This window comes from Ziziphus jujuba, chromosome 6 (genome assembly GCF_031755915.1).
Source record: "Ziziphus jujuba cultivar Dongzao chromosome 6, ASM3175591v1".
Lineage (NCBI taxonomy): Eukaryota > Viridiplantae > Streptophyta > Magnoliopsida > Rosales > Rhamnaceae > Ziziphus > Ziziphus jujuba.
The window spans coordinates 14,464,213-14,484,083 of NC_083384.1; the positions used below are offsets into that span (position 1 = coordinate 14,464,213).

At 32.9% G+C, this 19,871-nt stretch overlaps 1 protein-coding gene across 2 annotated transcripts; it reads right to left on the reverse strand.

Moving 5' to 3' along the window:
• Positions 1-14,958: 14,958 nt before the first annotated feature.
• LOC125418837 (ankyrin repeat-containing protein BDA1) lies at positions 14,959-18,430 on the reverse strand. 2 transcript variants are annotated; one of them, XM_048463479.2, is made up of 5 exons: positions 18,227-18,430; positions 17,817-18,119; positions 16,141-16,810; positions 15,660-16,037; positions 14,959-15,250 (listed from the first exon to the last, which is right to left on the reverse strand). In XM_048463479.2, exons 2-5 carry the CDS (start codon positions 17,873-17,875, stop codon positions 15,233-15,235), a joined length of 1,125 nt encoding a protein of 374 aa, XP_048319436.2. In that variant the 5' UTR covers positions 17,876-18,119; positions 18,227-18,430; the 3' UTR covers positions 14,959-15,232. The 2 variants fall into 2 exon arrangements, with proteins under 2 accessions (XP_048319436.2, XP_048319434.2); XM_048463477.2 differs by having other exon boundaries at positions 15,656-16,037; positions 18,227-18,428.
• Between the last annotated feature and the right edge of the window lie 1,441 nt (positions 18,431-19,871).

The window sequence follows — 19,871 nt, forward strand, 5'->3', positions numbered from 1 at the left end:
AGTATGGAGAATAAAATTTCTTCATTAGAAGAATCTAAGGATTTGTCAAGTATATCCTTGGCAGAATTAATAAATGCTTTGCAGGCCTAAGAGCAAAGGAGAATGATGAGAAAAGACGCATTTGTAGAGGATGCTTTTTAAGCAAAGGCACAAAATTCAAGAGGAAGCAAAGACAAGAAGGACAACAAGAAGAAGAACAGCAAGAAAACTGAAAACTATGCCAAAAAGGATGAGGTAACATATCCACCTTGCCCATATTGTAAAAAGACTAACCATCCACAAATGAACTGTTGGTGGAGACCAGATGTTAAGTGCAGGAAATGTGGTCAGATTGGTCACATGGAGAGAATCTGTAAGTCACAACAACATGAAGGAAAAGAAAATATTGTTGTTGAGCAACATCAAGAGGAGTAGCTTTTGCAGCCAGCAATAGCTCTAGTGATTCTTGGCTGATTGATAGTGGTTGCACACATCACATGACTAACGATCTAGAGCTTTTCAAGGAACTCGACAAATTGAAATTTCCAAAGTAAAAATTGGAAATGGGGAATATATCTAAGTCAAAGGCAAAGGAACTGTGGCTCTAGAAAGCTTATCAGGTTTGAAGTACATTACTGATGTTTTATATGTGTCTGAAATTGACCAAAACTTGCTTAGTGTTGGAAAGCTGGTTGAGAAGGGCTTTAAAGTTATATTTGAAAACAAATGGTGCAGGATTAAAGAAGTAAAAAGAAGAGATGCTTTTAAGATGAAAATGATAGCAAAAAGCTTTGCCCTAAATCTTATGGAGGGTGAGCAGATAGCCTTTTCAAGCAGTGCAAACAATGTGGAAGTGTGGCACAGAAGGCTCAGGCATTTTCACCATGCTGGACTTCTATATATGCAGGATCATAATATGGTGAAAGGAGTACCATTACTGGAAGACAAACTTTCTAATTGTGTGGCTTGTCAATATGGAAAGCAAGTTAGAAGGTTCTTTCCTCAAACTACATGGAGAGCAACATGCAAACTTCAACTGGTACATACAGATGTTGGAGGACCTCTAAAAACATCTTCCTTAAATGGCAGTAAATATTATATTATATTTATTGATGATTATACTAGATTCTGTGAGATTTATTTTCTTAAATTTAAATCCGAAGTTGCTAATGTTTTTTGAAAATATAAAACTTGGGTGGAGAATCAAAGTGGTTACAGGTTGTAAACAATCAGATCACACAATGGCAAGGAATACACTTGTGATAGTTTCAAAAATTTATGTGATGAAGCCGACATTGAGCACTAATTTACAGCACCATAGACTTCGCAACAGAATGGTGTAAGTGAAAGAAAAAATAGAAGTATTATGGAAATGATAAGGTGTTTGCTGCATGAAAAGGAACTGTTAAAGAACCTGTGGGCGGAGGCTGTAAATACTGCAGTTTATCTGCTAAATCGATTGCCAACTAAAGTTCTACAAAAAAGAACTTCATTTGAAGCTTGGTTTGGTTACAAACCAGACCTGCAGTATTTAAAAACTTTCGGTTGTCTTTGTTTTGCTCATGTGCCACAGGTGAAAAGAGATAAACTCGATAAAAAGGTGGAATCGAAAGTCTTTATTGGATATAATAAAGCATCCAAGGCTTACAGAATTTTCCAACCACAAAATGGAAAAATTCTTGTAAGTAGAGATGTCACATTCATGGAAGACAGACAATGGAACTGAGAGGAGTCAGTAAAGGAGCAGCGGTCTGAAATTCAACAAAATATGGATGATAACATAGATGATGAACGAATTAAAGGTATAAGGTTATTATCTGATATTCATAAAAGATGTAATATTGCTGTGTTTGAGCCTACAGAGTTTAAAGAAGTAGAGAAGGATGGCAAATGGGTTGAAGTAACGAAAGAAGAGCTTAAGATGATTGAGAAGAATGGCACATGGGAGTTGGTGGATAGACTTCAACATAGAAGGGTCATTGGAGTCAAATGGGTTTACAGAATCAAATTTAATGCAGATGGTTCTGTAACTAAACATAAAGCCAGATTAGTTGTGAAAGGGTACAGTCAAGTGTTTGGGGTAGATTTTTCAAAAACCTTTGCTCCAGTAGCACGCTTGGATCCAATCAGAGTGTTACTTGCTTTGGCTGCACAAAAAGGATGGAAGATTTACCAGTTGAATGTAAAATCTACTTTTTTAAATGGTTATCTTCAAGACAAAATTTATCTAGAGCAGCCTGAAGGATTTCAAGTCAAGGGACAGGAGGAGAATGTCTACTTATTGAAGAAGAAATTATACGGTCTTAAACAGGCTCCTAGGGCCTGGTACAGTAGGATCGATGAATATCTTCAAAGCCTTGGTTTTGTTAAAAGTCCAGTGAAGCTACGCTATATATAAAAAAAAAAAAGATGCTAACTTAATTATAGTTTTTGTTTATGTTGATGATCTTCTTTTAACAGGAAGCAATGAGATGCTGGTGAAAGAATTTAAGCCAAAAAGCTAGAAGCATTTGAGATGACAGACCTCGGCTTAATGTCCTATTTTCTAGGAATGGAGGTGAAGCAAGACCATCATGGAGTCTTCATAAGCCAAAAAAAGTATGCAAAGGGAATACTCAAGAAATTTCACATGGAAGATTGCAAAAGCACTGGCACACCCATGAATTAAAAGGAGAAATTTAGCAAAGAGGATGGAGCTGAAAAAGTTGATGAAAGCTTATATATGAGTCTGATTGGTTACTTGATGTATCTTACAGTTATCAGATCCGATATAATGTTTGTAGTAAGTTTGCTCTCAAGATTTATGCATTGTGCTAGTGAAATGCATTTTCAGGCTGCCAAACGAATTGTAAGATATATCAAAGGCACAACAAATTATGGCATTCAATATTCTAGCTGTCAATCTTTTAAGCTTCATGGTTATTTTGATAGTGACTGGGCAGGTTCCATACATGACATGAGAAGCACAACAGGTTTTTGTTTCAGTTTTGGATCAGGAATTTTTTCATGGAGCTTAAAAAACCAAGATGTGATAGCTCAAAGTACAGTAGAGGCAGAGTATGTGACAGCAAATGCTACAGCTGATAAGAAAGAGACTTGCAGATTTACACATGAAACAAATTGAGCCAACAGAAATTTATGTAGATAACTAAGCTGCCATTGCAATTTCAAATGATCCTATTTTTCATGGAAGGACAAAGCACTTCAAGATCAAGCTATATCATTGTAGAGAAGAATAGAAGGCTGGTGAAATTAAACTGGTTTATTGTAAGACTGAGAACCAAATTGCAGACATGTTTACCAAGGCTCTTCCAAAAGCAAGATTTGAAATTGTGAGAAACAAACTAAGTCTATGCAGCTATTAGGCAAGGAGGAGAAATTGTTACAATAATGCTTAAGTTGCTACATATGGAGTTGCTGTCAGCTGACCAAGTCACTAGAATATTTGTTATGCTGTTAGCTGACCAAGTCTTTAGGATATTTGTTATGATTTATGCTGTTATGCTGGTTTCTTTGTGGTTAGAAATTAGGAAGCTGTTAGTCATGCCTTGTATTTAGGAAATATTTTTGTTTTTCTGTTAAATGTTAGCTCCATATAAAGAGCAATGCAGTGAATAAAAAAAATATATTTTGGTTTTCAATTTTCAGGTGTCTTATAACAACAAGCAGCTTCAGCATTATTCAATGTACCTTCCATTCTGATTAAAATAATAAAAAAAAAAATTTTTAAAAAAATTTCAATTAGTAAAGGAGAACCACTAAATGTATACAAATAGTAGATTATCATTATAAATTGATCAACTAAGTGGCATTACAAACTAAGGTAATTGTAGTCAATATATTGTATACCTCCTCTTTCTCTCCTTTGCGTATAAACTTCTGAACCTGAAGCTGGTATGTCTTATAACTTATATGCCTAGATAAGATTGAGTTTTGTACATAAACCTATAGGCTACATATATGCATAACATCCAAATATTGGTAGAACATATTGATAAACGAAATTAAAACAGAAAAGAGAAACGTATCAGCCAAGAAAATATTAGATCAGGTTTACTTATGTACATACATCTATGGTGTATATATAAAGCATAACATCAAAATATTGGTAAAACATACTGATAAACGAAACTGAAACAGAAAATATAAGAATCAGGTTAGGGCTACCATAGATATATATAATTCCATAGCTATCTCTTAATTTCCTGAGAGATAATTCTTTCCTGTTTCTTTTGGGTTGGAATTTGTTCTCAAACTAATTAACAAGATTCATATCCTTGGTTTCTTTCTTTATCTTTTTCCCATCCTAAAAAATAAATGCAAATTAATTCTAGTAACGGGGATTTTCCATTACGAAAAATCTATGGTTACAGAAACCACAACACGGGGTGAAATTTAAACTTGAAAAGCAGATATCCACAGCCCTCAAATTAAGCAGATCATGAAGATCTGGCTGCTGTGAATGGTTGTCCCTCATTGTTCTTCTCTACAAATTCCTCACTATATCAAAACTATATATATATATATATATATATATATATATGTATATGTATATGTATAATTTCCAGATGATCTTGGACAACAAACTAAAGCATAACAATCACAGACTAAAAATCATACAGGTCTGAGTTGCAAAATTTACCTATTTGGAGAGAATATAATCCCACATAGAAAATGAGAAAGGAAAAAGAAAGTAGACATGGATGATCTTTTGCTGTTTTTGGAAGAAGAATCCAATCATGTATTCGCTGAGGTTGCCATTATTACATTCATAGGCAAAGAAACGCAGCAGAGACCAAAAAACAATGCTAAAATATGCATGAAACATTGGTTTGGTTAGCTTCTTGTAGCTTAAATTCATGCAAATTGCTTTCAGGTGGAGATCAGGAACGAAAATGACTTTGAAACTGAGTGGACCTACAGGAATAGTACTACCATCTCATATGCATACATAATATATAGATAGATATATAGAGAAAAGAGAGTTCCATATAGAAGAACAAAACCACAAAGAAGTGTATACCTTCAAAGTGGAGAGTAGCTATGGATTTGTGCCGATAACAAGTTCAAATCCTCCAAAAAGCAAACCAAACCAGGAGAGAACAGAGAGCTAAAAGCAAGGTGTGGATGAGAGACACTTATAAATCATATAAATAGAGAGAGAGAGAGAGAATGAGAGGTTGAAAGTGTTGAATAAATTAATATTTGTGGACTTAGCATAATCAATTACTCTCGTTATGGACATGTTGAGCTTATTCGTGAGAAGTTAGATTCTTTAGTTGCCTTTAAAGAGTTTAAGGTAAAGATGGAGCTTCAAAAGAATAAGAAAATAAAAGCTATAAGGTCTGATAGAGGTGGTGAGTTTTATGGTAGATATGATGAGACTGGAAGGAACCCAGGTTCTTTTGCTATTTATTTATTTGCGTGAGTGTGGCATTGATGCGCAATATACGATGCCTGGTACACCTCAGCAAAATGGCATAGCTGAGAGAAGGAATAGAACTTTGTTGGATATGGTACGGTCTATGTTGGCAAATTCTAGGTTGCCAGATTATTTGTGGGGCCATTTATTTGGAAGATGATTTTGAGTTTGGTGATAGTAATGGTCCAAGGGAATCTCAATTTAGAAAAGAAAGTGTTTTCATTCCCAGTATAGTTGTTCCTGATAAAGATATTGTTGATCCAGTAGTTGATGAACCAGTAGTTGGTCAGAATGAACTCATTGTTGAAGAGCAAGATATTCCAGCTATTGCAGATGCTGATATACCTTTGAGGAGGTCACAAAGGACTAGGAGATCAGCTATTCCTGATGATTATGAGGTTTACTTGCAGGACCATGAGTTTGACATAAGTGATGATTCAGATCCAGTCACTTATGAGGAAGCCATAAGCAGTTCAAATTCAAATTTTTTGTTGGATGCAATGGAAGATTAAATGAAATCCATGGCATCAAATGGAGTTTGGGATTTGGTTGAGTTACCAGAGGGTAGCAAGCCTATTGGGTGCAAATGGGTTTTTTTTAAGACTAAAAAAGGACTCCAATGGTCAAGTGGAGAGGTATAAGGCTAGACTTGTAGCTAAAGGGTTTAGCCAGAAGGAAGGAATTGATTATATATAGACTTTCTCTCCTGTATCCATAAAGGATTCTTTTAGAATCATTATGGCGATTGTGGTGCATTACGAACTAGAGTTGCATAAGATGGATGTAAAGACTGCTTTTCTGAATGGTGATTTATATGAGGATGTATATATGGTTCAACCAGTTGGTTTCCAACAAACAGGGAATGGTAATTTGGTTTGTAAACTTAAGAAATCTATTTATGGTCTTAAGCAAGCTTCAAGACAATGGTATCTTAAGTTTGATGAGGTTGTCATCCAAAATGGCTTTAAGGAGAATATTGTTGATAGATGCATATATAAAGAAAAAAAGGCCAGTGGGAGCAGTTTTATATTTCTGGTGCTGTATGTTGATGACATACTTTTGGCTACTAATGATACTGACCTATTGGCTAAGACAAAGCAGATGTTGTGCAACCATTTTGATATGAAAAATCTTGGAGATGCCTCTTTTGTTTTGGGCATCAAGATTGTTCGAGATAGAACTAATTATGTGTTGCAATTGTCTTAAAGAGCCTATATTGATAGAATCCTTAAGAGATTTGATATGTATAATTGTTCTCCTGGAAGTGTGCTGGTCACAAAGGGTGAAAGATTTTCTAAGGATCAATGTCCCAAGAATGATAGAGAAAGGATGGCAATGAAGAATGTTTGCTATTCTTCAGCAGTAGGTAGTTTGATATATGCTCAAGTATGTACACGGCCTGATATAGCTTTTGCTGTGGGTGTGCTTGGTAGATTTATGAGCAATCCTGGTCCTATTCATTACCAAGCAGTTAAGAAGGTCTTTAGGTATCTTCAGGGTACTAAAGATCATATGTTGACATATCGTCGCACCAACTCTCTTGAAGTAGTGGGTTATAGTGATGCAGACTATAAATGTTGTGTGGATGATAAGAAATCTACCACTAGTTATATATTTATCATGGCAGGAGGTGCTATGTCTTGGCGGAGTGCCAAGCAGTCAGTGACAGCATCCTCGACTATGGAGGCAGAATATGTGGCGTGTTATGAGGCTACCCGTCATGCAGTTTGGCTACGGAGTTTTATCTGTGATTTAGAAGTAGTTGACTCCATTGAGAGGCCTATTATGATGTATTGTGATAATACTGCAGCGATATCTTTCTCCAATAATTTAAAAGGTACTCCTGATGCGAAGTACATTGATGTGAAATATTTTGTGGTAAAGGAGAAAGTTGAAGAGGGCCTCATTACTGTTGTTCACATGCCGACTTATAGCATGGTGGCAGATCCACTGACCAAGGCTTTACCGATAGGCATATTTGAAGAGCATGTGTCCCGTATGGGATTGTTAGGCAGTTGAGACTGCTGTGGATCAGTGGGAGTTTGTTATGTTTTCTGTAGTAATATCCATGTTGAGAATTATTTATTTCTTTGAATATTTTAATACATTGATGTATGTGGATCATTATTTATTTATGAGATGATTTATTACACATATTATTGCTCCTTGTATTTACAGGCCTGTTGAGACTATTAGTCTATGTATATGTGTATGTTGATCCACAGGTGCCATGGTGAATCCCTACTACCTAGTTTAGGTATATTGATGTATCCTGTCGATACACAATGTGCTCAAATGAAATGGTATTTGTGTGTTGGGGGATTGCACATGGTTAGGTAAATCTCTATTACCTAGAATGAGTTTATGGCATGCAAAGTACTCGGTTGAAATGGTATAATGTTTTGGGAGATTTACTGAGAGAATCTCTACTGCCTAGTCTAGTATATTGTTGTGCCCTGTCGGTATACTATATATTTGGATGAAATGGCATCATGGTTCGGGAGATTCTATAGTAAGTGAGTTTGGATTTTATATGATGATGATTATGCAGTCCAAGTGGGAGAATGTTGAATAAATTAATATTTGTGGACTTGGCATAATCAATTACTCACTTACAGGGCCTATTTATGCCATTAATGGGACTGACTTATTTTATTATTTTGTAGTAGGGCCCTTGGTCACACACTCTCTATAAGACTCTAGTTGGCTTATTGGACTGGAGGACCAACTCTCTTTATAAGCCCATTGACTTATTCATATTTTTCCTAGTATAATTATATTATCAAATTATTATTATTTTATATGTGTCAAAATTAATGGATAAGTCTGACTTGCAGAGACTATTTAAAGGTCTAGGGCAAGCAAACAAACATATGTCATACGGTATTTTGATATTAGGGTTTTCAGAAAGCTGAGAGTGGTTTGAGAGTAGTGTGTCTGTAGGCACTACTTTACGTTGTTTCTATTTTGCAGGATTAAAGATCTAATTTATCAATGGCTGCGTTTGGAGGTTAGTAATTTATGATTTATAGAATTTATTATGTATATTTAGATCCATAAAATTTCTAACAGAAAGCTCCTATATCCCAACAAAATAGCCACAGTTGTGGAGCTTATATAAAGGGGCAGAGAGAAGAACGATGATGCATATGTATTTTGTTTACCATGTCAAAATGTTAATCATAAAAAGGTAAATTTTTTGGGTCACAGGCTCACATGTGAAGATAGCTTTATTGTTTGAGACCGTTGTAATTAAATGATTAGACCTAGCGGTATCAATGCCTACCTTATTGATTTCTTCTTTTTCATGCATGGTATATTCTCCTTTTGCGAATTTTATTAATTAAATTTACCGATACACATTATAGTCAATATATTATTCCTTCTTAATTTCCCCATCTAGTATCTGTAATTTCTCTATATAATATAAATTGTCCTCATTGATAATCTAATGGCAAAGCCCAGAGTTCAAATCTATATTACGTGTTGAGCAAGATAAATTAATTTTTGTATATAATTGTGTGACTGAGTACTAAGTTTTATATTTTTTTATTAATTTAGGTTTTATTTTTTTTATTTGTTTTAAATTTAATTTACAATATTACATTGAAGCAAAACGAAGCAGTGGTCGAATCAAAATAAATATATACATAATGGTTGGTAGTTGGTACATCCTTATAACGGTACCATAAAATTTGGACAGATGTGAGACATGAAAACATGCAAATTGCAAAGTAAAAAGAAAAAAAGCACACCTATTGCATCTCTTTATTAGATATCAACAAGATTCAATATTGCGAATGGTATATTCTTCAAAAAATAATAATAATAATAATAAAATAAAATAAAATTGCGAAAAGTTGATGTTGGTCCAAATCATTATATTTCGTTGTATGTATTCAAATTTACCGTTTGAATCCAGCCGTTGGATTTTGTCTGCCATTTGGTGTGCACATATATATTCACTACTCACTATTCTGTGGTTTTAGGAAATATCTGTGTGCATTATCAGTATGCATTGGATAGATTATTACTGTTTTAACTAATTTCGTAAGTAAAAATATATATATATATTAGGTACTATTTTGATGGATGTTAATGCTATATTCGGAATTTTGCTGGCTCCGAAAACAATTGTAACAATCACAATCAAGAACTCAAAGATCTCACTGCTTTTTTAATCGATATTGCACAATCACAATCCAAGAAAATTGTGAACTAGTCAGATCAATTCCATAGGATTATGAAGCTTCGACAGCTTTATCATTATGTTTCGATAATTTTGCAATGATTTTTAGACATCACTGCAACAGTATCGAAAAATGATGAAGCTGTTGAAACATCGTAACCTTTTATCTTCTGACTTTTTCACTATTCCTTGGAATGTGATTGTGCCGTAATATCAAAGTCTAGTCAGATCCTGTGAGTTCTTGATGTTTATATCTTAATTCTACAACAAATTGACATATTCATTCTTTGCTAGTCTGGATTTTATTTTATTTTTTTTCTTCTTATTTTAAAAGAATTTGATTGTGGAAAACAATAATAAGTGCTTTACATTTTATTTCTTTATCTTTTATTTAATTGAAAAATCGAAACCAGAAACTTAAAATAAATTACAAATAAACACTATAATAAATTACATTATTATGACCACCCCCACCCACTTTTTCCATATAAATCAAAACTTGACCTGTGCTTCCTGGTTATTTTATTTTGCTCTTGTTGTTCACAACCAAAAAGACTTTAAAAATTTAAAAATAAATAAATAAGAGCTAAGAAAATTTTGAGAAATGCAAAGTAATTAAATAGTATTTACAATCAAACCGAAGAATCAGATCCTTGACCAACATGACTCATGAGAAATCTCCTACTCAGTTTGGAGCTTCTAACCATCAAACCAAGAACAAAGAAAGTACCAAATCACAAAAATTGCAACATAAATAAATCTTTTATATAGTGCTAATTTTTAACATTGTCATGGAACACATACAAAGGTTCATAGTTAAAACTAACAGAAAATGCAGAGCCAAGTACTCTGTAAAATAGGGGGGCGAGAGTGAGAGAACCTTTTCAAGAAAATCTTTATATACGAAGTCTAATATTCTATGGAGATCCTTAGCAGTAGCTTCCTACCTACCAATCATTCTAAATATTTTTTATTTTAATTTTTTAAGATAACCCTTGTTCTATCAAGTATAATCATTTGTATACTCTCCCTAAATTTTTGTTGAACTTTTGACTTTAATCTAAATTCTAAAGTTTATGGAGATTTTAAAATGATGTTTCAGCTTTTTCTTGTTGATGGTGATTACTGTTGGAATCTATTCTTGTGATTTTGGAACAGATTTGTTAATGCCATGACAATCATATATGTTACCTTGACGTAGGTTGTGGAGGATGTTAATGCATCGGTAATCCTTTTGTAGTTCAGTTTATCATGTTCTGTATGTCTAATTGTACTGTGTATAGTTTATTAAGACAGCTATCCATTAATGGTAGCAAAGCAAAAATGATGTGTGGCGTGTTAACACGCATTGACATATATATTTTTGAGAATTAATTTACTTTTAACCTTACGCTTGTGGATTCTAAGTTGTAAAGGGTTGTTTTAGTGCGGTAATGTTAATTTTCTTCTTTCTACTCTTTTCCCATTCTCATAATCATGGAATTGGTAGTTTTGCTGCTTATGATAGATTTTTTTCCTTATTATCTAAATTGTTATAGAAAATGTTGATTCTCTTTCTTACTATCATTTTATATCATTAAAAATTTTAAAAGGCATGGTTTTGAAAAATATTATAGTACTATAAATTTTTTTTTAATGTAATATAAGATTTTTAAATTATATTTTCTCAAATTTTAATAGTCTTTTTTACTATACGTTTTTTTTGTTGGAAAGCTTAAATTTTTATTTTTTCAAATTTTATTTTATTTTTTTGGTGAATATCCTTTACTTTGAGCCATGTCGCAAATTAATTCATAAACATTTTTTAAGAGATATTTTGTATTTCCCTTTGGAGTTTTGTGGGTTAGAAAGAAGGGTAATATTAAAGGGAGGGGGGGAATAAGAAGTCAATTTTATCCAAGTGAGCTTCCTTCTAACCCCTTAACCAAATCATACATATATATATAAGTACATCATATCAAAACGATATAAAAGATACATGCACCAACTCATATATATATATTTATATATATATATATTATATCTATGCTAATTGATAACTGGGTGTGTGATTGTGGGCATTACATGTGCAAAGCAGGAAATATTGCTGAAACAAAACGAAGGCCATCATTGGCAGGGTATGCTGTGTAAACCCCAGCGTCCCACATCCAAAAAAATTGGTCGTTGCAATATATTTTATATAATGACAAGCAGTATGATCACCCCCCTGGTCAAGTGAGGATTCTGACCAGTGCACAGAGGGTTGGGGGGTGATAAAGGGCTTCTGTAATGCCATCGAGAGTTGTGTGGATTAGATAGTATATTTGTGGGCTCGGAGAGCCTATATGGCCCCAGCATGTGATGAGCCTTTAAAGAGGGTTAGGTAATGTGCTAGTTGAAGGGGTGTTCAGGAAAATCAAATGGAATGAGTAAAGTCTGGCCCTGCTCCACTACTAACTCATGACTCTACAGTTAACGGTCCCAATGCCTTAGCGGCCCATTACAACCGCCCACCCAATTTTTTTTCATTTTATTTTATTTGTAATCTATAATTAGGAAAAATAATTGATTGTTAACGGCGATTTGAATATACCAGTCACCTAATTTTTTTTTATTTCATAAATCTAAAAAAAAAGTTTAATATATTAATCTTAATCTGATTAAATTTGTAAATAATTAATAAATCCACAATTAAATGACAATGTCTATAGAATAACTTTTTTAAAAAAATATCGATTTATCCATCTCTAAATTATCATTGGAATTAGAAATCATTATATCCGGTATCAACAAGAACAATATAAATCAAAACTTGAACTATGCTTCCTGTGTCATTTCATTTTGCTTTTGTTGTTCATAACCTATTCCTTGCCAAGAAACAACCTATAATAATAAATCTTTTATATAGTGCTAATTTCAACTTTTCCTGTGCCTGATTTTCTAAATAATTGTTTTGTTTGTAGTTGAAAAGTTCTTTACATGGCATTTAATAACTTATTTTTGAAATTGCAATGAAAATGTTAGATTATGAGTTTGTAAGGTGTAATATTTTATCATTAAGTTCCATTTTAAAAGACTTAAATATAAAGGAAATTGATTTCTAAAATATAATTTTCTTGACCTAAATAAGGTAAGTGGTTTTACATGAAGAAGATTTAGCAAAGTATATTCTATTTAATAGGGATAGGAGAAGAGCTAGAATTGATCTTCTTAAAAAAACGATTAAAAAAAAAAGAAAAATCATAATCAAACCAAGATAATATTAAGGTTACTACTTTGGTATTAATTTAAAGCTTTTTTTCTTGACATTGTTTAGTCCTTTATTTTTGAAATAGAAAGAGTCATGTTTGTCTTTTGGTCAAGAAAAGAATCGTGTTAGATTATGAGTTTTTTAATTTTATTTTTTTCAAGTCTTATAAATTTTTTTAAAAAAAAAATTAACAGATTTCAGTTAGTTCAAAATATTTTATGTAACATTAGTTAATGGCTTGTTTTTGATAGAGCAAAAATATTGATAGATTATGGGTTTTTATAGTTTTAACAGTTTTGAAATAGTTAAAAAATAGTTACAGAAATTAGTTGATTTAATATATATTTATATATATATATATATATATTTTAACCTGCCATAATTTTTCCAAACCAAAACGAGATTTTCGATTAAGAAAAAGGGAATACATCTTCACATAAAAGCTTTCTAAATTTAGAAAGATAAGAAAACTTCCAATACAAAGAGAGAGAGACCTATTTAAAATGCTCTTGACTATCCAATCTGCTATTTTATTAACTATGAGAAACAAAAAAGAAAATACATAAATCAAAGGAAGGTTGCAAAAAATAGCAAAACTTTAGACTAAATTGTGATGGTTCATATAATGTGGAAAATAGAGATTGCAAAATGGGAACTATTGCTAGAGATTCAGCTGGATCTCTTCTACTTTTACACCGTCTTGTTCATTCGGCTAACTTATCTTTTCAAGCTGAATATTTGGCTGTCCTTTATGCTTCTATATTCAGCTGCTTCTCTTGGCCTCCGGAAAATCATAATTGAGTCTGATAATGCAATCTTGGTGCAAAGCTTGAATTCAAATCTAATGTGTCCATGGGGAGTGCGCAACCATAACGGCTTATATTATTATTATTATTTTTTTTTTTTGCAATCTTCCTTTGATTTATGTGAGCTAATACATAGTATAACTCACTTTCAAATACTGATTTTATCTGGATCAAATTGACGTCCTGTAGGAAAAAAATGTACAACTCTGCATACACACTAAGATTTCATTTCTCAATTTCTAAACACGTTATTTTATTTTCTTTTTAATATTCCACTGTCATTGTAGTACAACTTATCCTTATGAAATGCATCTAAGTATATTTCTCAAATTGTTCCTCGTGTACGTGAAGAGACATAAGAAGTTCATTGCTGAGTCTTTTCACCATTACAGCTGCAACAAGCAATATTTCTATTGCAAATAATCTTGGAAAGGTGTAGATTTGGAGCAGTTAATTACAAGGTAAATTACTAGCAAATCAACATCGATTTTCTGTGACAACAGCAAGCAAAAATAGATAAAAGTGAACTTAATTTATATCTTTGTATAGTTTCACATCAACGTTTTTATCTCAGTTGCAAATATACATATATATAAATATATTTTGTTGCAAATTCTTGCTAAAGTCCTATCATAACAAAAGAGCTCCAAGTGACTATTAATTCTCTAATCCTCAAACCACATCTCACTATTTGTTAGTGACATGTTGTCCCAGATAATAAGAAATTGGATCAAAATCTTAATGTAATTCAGAAAAAAAGAAAGTAGTAACTAGGAAGAAAAAAATCATTATAAATAGTGAAAAATACCAAGAGAGGCTGAGAAGAAATTTAGACAGAGAACAACTTTGTCGTCGTTACTTATTTACTTTGTGGGTGAGATAAAGCACAAAACTAACTGCAAAATTAAAGTGTAAATTAACTTCTAACATGGAAATATTTAAGTTCAAGTAATTATCCTTACTTGAAAATATGCATTGTACAAAATCAGAAAGTTCAAAGTTGGATTTGTTTTAAGCTCTGCTTCTTAAACAAAGATTGTAGCTATTTTACCTCAAAATATTGCTATGAATATGTATCAAATGGGGGCATTATATTAGAAGCCTCTCTCAAATGCTGATAAAAAACTTCAGAAAACATTATTATTGGACATCACATTCTTTTTGCTCCTCTGCAGATCAGATTAGTGAAACCAATTTCTTTCCTAATCATAACACTTTCTCATATCAAACATACATGCCAAATTGATGCCAATTTTTTTTAATGCAATAACAGAAAGGAAGAAAGAAAATCTCACTTCCATTATAAATAGGGAGTATGTATAAACTAGAGAGAAACACGAGAACCAAAACTCAATGATATTTTAAGAAACTGAAGATGGACTGAATTATAACCATTAGAAAACTAAATTGTTACGAAAACAGATTCCAATGCCAAAAAAAAAAAAAAAAAAAAATTCAGTTAAAAATTAAACATTTGATACTTACTATTTAGAAAGAAAGCAGTAACATGTTGAGAGCACAGAACAAGAGCAGCATTGGAAAATTGGTGAAGGCTGCAATGGCAATTAGTACTGTTGTTGAGACTGTCAGCAGTGGACCCGTCAATGTCATGTTGTGAGATAATGCTGTTAAAATGAAATTTCAAGCAAATAATTAAAAATAACCGAACCAAATTTCAACAATTTGTAGAAAAATAATAATAACAATAATAATAAGCACTAACTTCATATTAACTTATTACATCCGTTTAAGTGTTTTGGCCACTCTATCAAAAAACCAATACCCCAGCATAAACACTGTCAGTGGTAAGGCTACAGAAATGGTTATGATAACTACTGAGATGACAGGACTTGGTGATACCAATGACAAAGAAAATGTATAGCACTGGGAGAATAGATAGACTGGAATGAATAGCAGTTTGCTAAAACGGCCATCAATGAGGAAGAAAAAAGCAACTTGGGTAGTCCAAAGGGTTATGGAGTTCAAGATCCAGAAGAAGAGAAAAGACATATCACTCATGATAACTTTACCTGCCTGGTGAACTTGTGCTGTTGATGAGTTGCTGTCCTGCCAAACTCCTCCAGGTGGGGTGAGTGAACCCTGACAAGTGACTGTTGCTATCAACACGGTGATCACCAGCAATGCATTGCGTGTATCATGTGGTATATCTCTTTTGAAACGAATGATAGATGTTATCAAACGCTCCTTGAAAGAGGGTATACGCTTTAAACTATCAGCTGTGAAAGGTATTGGAATAGTCAAGTTGGAAGCTTTTAATGCTCCAGCAGCATTAAGCATTTTTCTGACTTCTCGATTGTCTACTTGCATATCATCTAAAATATCTAGAGCAGTCAAATTCTCTGTGTTCTTTGTATTTATATCAACTCCACAATCGATTAGCAGTTCGACCACCTGAGAAGTCGATAAAAATTCACCAAATTGCTTGATCAATAAACTACTCAATGAAAAATAAATGGTTGGAATGCATAGCTTGTTAAGTGAAAAGAGAGCTTACCTCTGAAATGTTCTTTTGCACTGCAATGTGTAAGATAGTGTTGCCTTCATAGTCCTTCCGGTTCAAGATCTCTGTTTCCTGTGTTGAAGAGCCCTCATGCTGGACTCGTTGAAGGTATCCAACCAGGAAGTAAAAAGCGTCCAGCTTGCCATTCTTCAAAGTAACATGAAGAACCGTCTCTCTTCTTGTTGTCATATCTTGGAATGATTTCGGAGAAGCTTTTAAGAACATTTTCAGGAGATCGATGTTCCCTTCTTGAGCCAAATAATGTAGGAAAACGGTTCTTTTCCTTCCCTCACAAGGAATTAGATCGCGGTCCACCTCTAAAAGTCGAAGTGCCAAATCATTTCTACCATTTTGCAAAGCAACAAGCAAAGGGCACAACCCTTCTGGGTTTAACTTGGTGAGAAAAGAAGGTTTGAAGCTCACCATCTCCATGGCAAAAGGGGTATGGCCATGTTTAGCTGCTATGTGCAAAGGCGTATTAATGTATGGCACACGATCAAATCTTTGTAGGACATATGGATCGTCCCCAATTAATTTGGCGATATCTTCATCTCTTCCTTCCTCAGCTGCAGCCTTCATTTCTTTCATTTTTCTATCGTTGATATCTTCCATGCTTTCATATTCTCTTTGAGCAGCTTCAGCATTATTCAATGTACCTTCCATTCTGATTAAAAAATATATATATATATTAAAATAAAAAAATATTAAAAAAAAAAATGTCAATTAGTAAAGGAGAACCACTAAATGTATAAAAAAACAGATAGTAGATTATCATTATAAATTGATCAACTTAGTGGCTTTACAAACTAAGGTAACCGTAGTCAATATATTGTATACCTCCTCTTTCTCTCCTTTGCGTATAAACTTCTGAACTTGACGCTAGTATGTCTTATAACTTATATGCCTAGATAAGATTGACTTTTGTACATATACGATTGACTTTTGTACATATACTATAGACTACATATAAAGCATAACATCCAAATATTGGTAGAACATATTGATAAACGAAATTAAAACAGAAAAGAGAAACGTATCAGCCAAGAAAATATTAGATCAGGTTTACTTATGTACATACATCTATGGTGTATATAAAAAGCATAACATCAAAATATAACATACTGATAAACGAAATCAAAACAGAAAATAGAAATGTATCAGCTAAGAAAATATAAGAATCAGGTGAGGGCTACCATAGATATATATAATTCTATAGCTATCTCTTAATTTCCAGAGAGCATAAGTCTTTCCTGTTTCTTTTGGGTTGGAATTTGTTCTCAAACTAATTAACAAGATTCATATCCTTGGTTTCTTTCTTTATGTTTTTCCCATCCTAAAAAATAAATGCAAATTAATTCTAGTAACGGGGATTTTCCAGTACGGAAAATCTATGGTTACAGAAACCACAACACGGGGTGAAATTTAAACTTGAAAAGCAGATATCCAAAGCCGTCAAATTAAGCATATCATGAAGATCTGGCTGCTGTGAATGGTTGTCCCTCATCGTTATTGTGCACAAATTCCTCACTATATCAAAACTATATATATATATATATATATGTATATATCAATATATGTAGATGTATAATTTCTAGATGATCTTGGACAACAAACTAAAGCATAACAATCACAGACTAAAAATCATACAGGATCTGAGTTGCAAAATTTACCTGTTTGGAGAGAACATAATCCCACATAGAAAATGAAAAAGGAAAAAGAAAGTAGACATGGATGATCTTTTGCTGTTTTTTGAAGTTCCATGAACTTTTGTTGTTTTTGGAAGAAGAATCCAATCATGTATTCGCTGAAGTTGCAATTATTACATTCACAGGCGAAGAAACGCAGCAGAGACCAAAAACAATGCTAAAATATGCATGAAACATTGGTTTGGTTAGCTTTCTTGTAGCTTAAATTCATGCAAATTGCTTTCAGGTGGAGATCAGGAACGAAAATGACTTTGAAACTGAGTGCACCTACAAGAATAGTACTGCCATCTCATATGCATAGCATAATATATAGATAGATATATAGAGAAAAGAGAGTTCCATATAGAAGAACAAAACCACAAAGAAATGTATACCTTCAAAGTGGAGAGTAGCTCTGGATTTGTGCCAATAACAAGTTCAAATCCTCCAAAAAGCAAACCAAACCAGGAGAGAACAGAGAGCTAAAAGCAAGGTGTGGATGAGAGACGCTTATAAATCATACATATATATATATATAGAGAGAGAGAGAGAGAGAGAGAGAGAATGAGAGGTTGAAGCTCCTATATGCCAGCAAAATAGCCAAAGCTGTGAAGCTTATATAAAGGGGCAGAAAGAAGAATGATGATGCATATGTATTTTGTTTACCATGTCAAAATGTTAATCATAAAAAGGTAAATTTTTTGGGTCACAGGCTCACATGTGAAGATAGCTGTATTGTTTGAGACCGTTGTAATTAAATGATTAGACCAAGCGATATCAATGCCTACCTTATTGATTTCTTCTTTTTCATGCATGGTATATTCTCCTTTTGCGAATTTTATTAATTAAATTTACCGATACACATTATAGTCAATATATTAATCCTTCTTAATTTCCCCATCTAGTATCTGTAATTTCTCTATATAATATAAATTGTCCTCATTGATAATCTAATGGCAAAGCGCAGAGTTCAAATCTATATTACGTGTTGAGCAAGATAAATTAATTTTTGTACATAATTGTGTGACTAGGTACTAAGTTTTATATTTTTTTATTAATTTAGGTTTTATTTTTTTATTTGTTTTAAATTTAATTTACAATATTACAGTGAAGCAAAATGAAGCAGTGGTCAAATCAAAATAAATATATACATAATGGTCGGTAGTTGGTAGGGTCCTTCATCCTTTTAACGGTACCATAAATTGGGACAGATGTGAGCAAATTGCAAAGTAAAAAGAAAAAAAAGCACACCTATCGCATCTCTTTATTGGATATCAACAAGATTTCAATATTGCGAATGGTGTATTCTTCAAAAAAAAAAAAAATTTTGCGAAAAGTTGATGTCGGTCCAAATCATTATATATCGTTGTATGCATTCAAATTTACCGTTTGAATCCAGCCGTTGGATTTTGTCTGCCATTTGGTGTGCACATATATATTCACCACTCACTATTCTGTGGTTTTAGGAAATATCTGTGTGCATTATCAGTATGCATTGGATAGATTATTACTGTTTTAACGAATTTCCTAAGTAAAAAAAATATTAGGTGCTATTTTGATGGATGTTAATGCTATATTCGGAATTTTCTTGGCTCCGAAAACAATTTGTGACAATCACAATCAAGAACTCGAAGATCTCACTTCTTTTAATCGATATTGCACAATCACAAGCCAAGAAAATTGTGAACTAGTCAGATCAATTCCATAGGATTGATCAGTATGAGGGTTTTTTAATGCTCCAGCAGCATTAAGCATTTTTCTAACTTCTGAATTGTCTACTTGCATATCATCCAAAATATCTAGAGCAGTCAAATTCTCTGTATTCTTTGTATTTATATCAACTCCACACGATCGATTAGCAGTTCGACCACTTGAGAATTCGATAAAATTCACCTAATTAGTCGATCAATAAACTACTCAATGAACATGAAAAATAAAAAGAAAGAAAGAAAAACAATCAATGGTTGGAATGCATAGATTGTTAAGTGAAAAGAAAGCTTCCTCTGGAATGTTCTTTTGCACTCCAATGTGTAAGATAGT

Coding starts and splice junctions, on each gene's coding strand:
- LOC125418837 (XM_048463477.2), bottom strand. CDS start 17,875: ATGTCTACTTTCTTTTTCCTTTTTCATTTTCTATGTGGGATTATGTTC. Junction 16,811..17,816: donor ATTATGTTCTCTCCAAACAG/GTAAATTTTGCA, acceptor TTTTTTAATCAG/AATGGAAGGTACATTGAATA. Junction 15,251..15,655: donor AGCACAAGTTCACCAGGCAG/GTAAAGTTATCA, acceptor TCATTTTAACAG/CATTATCTCACAACATGACA.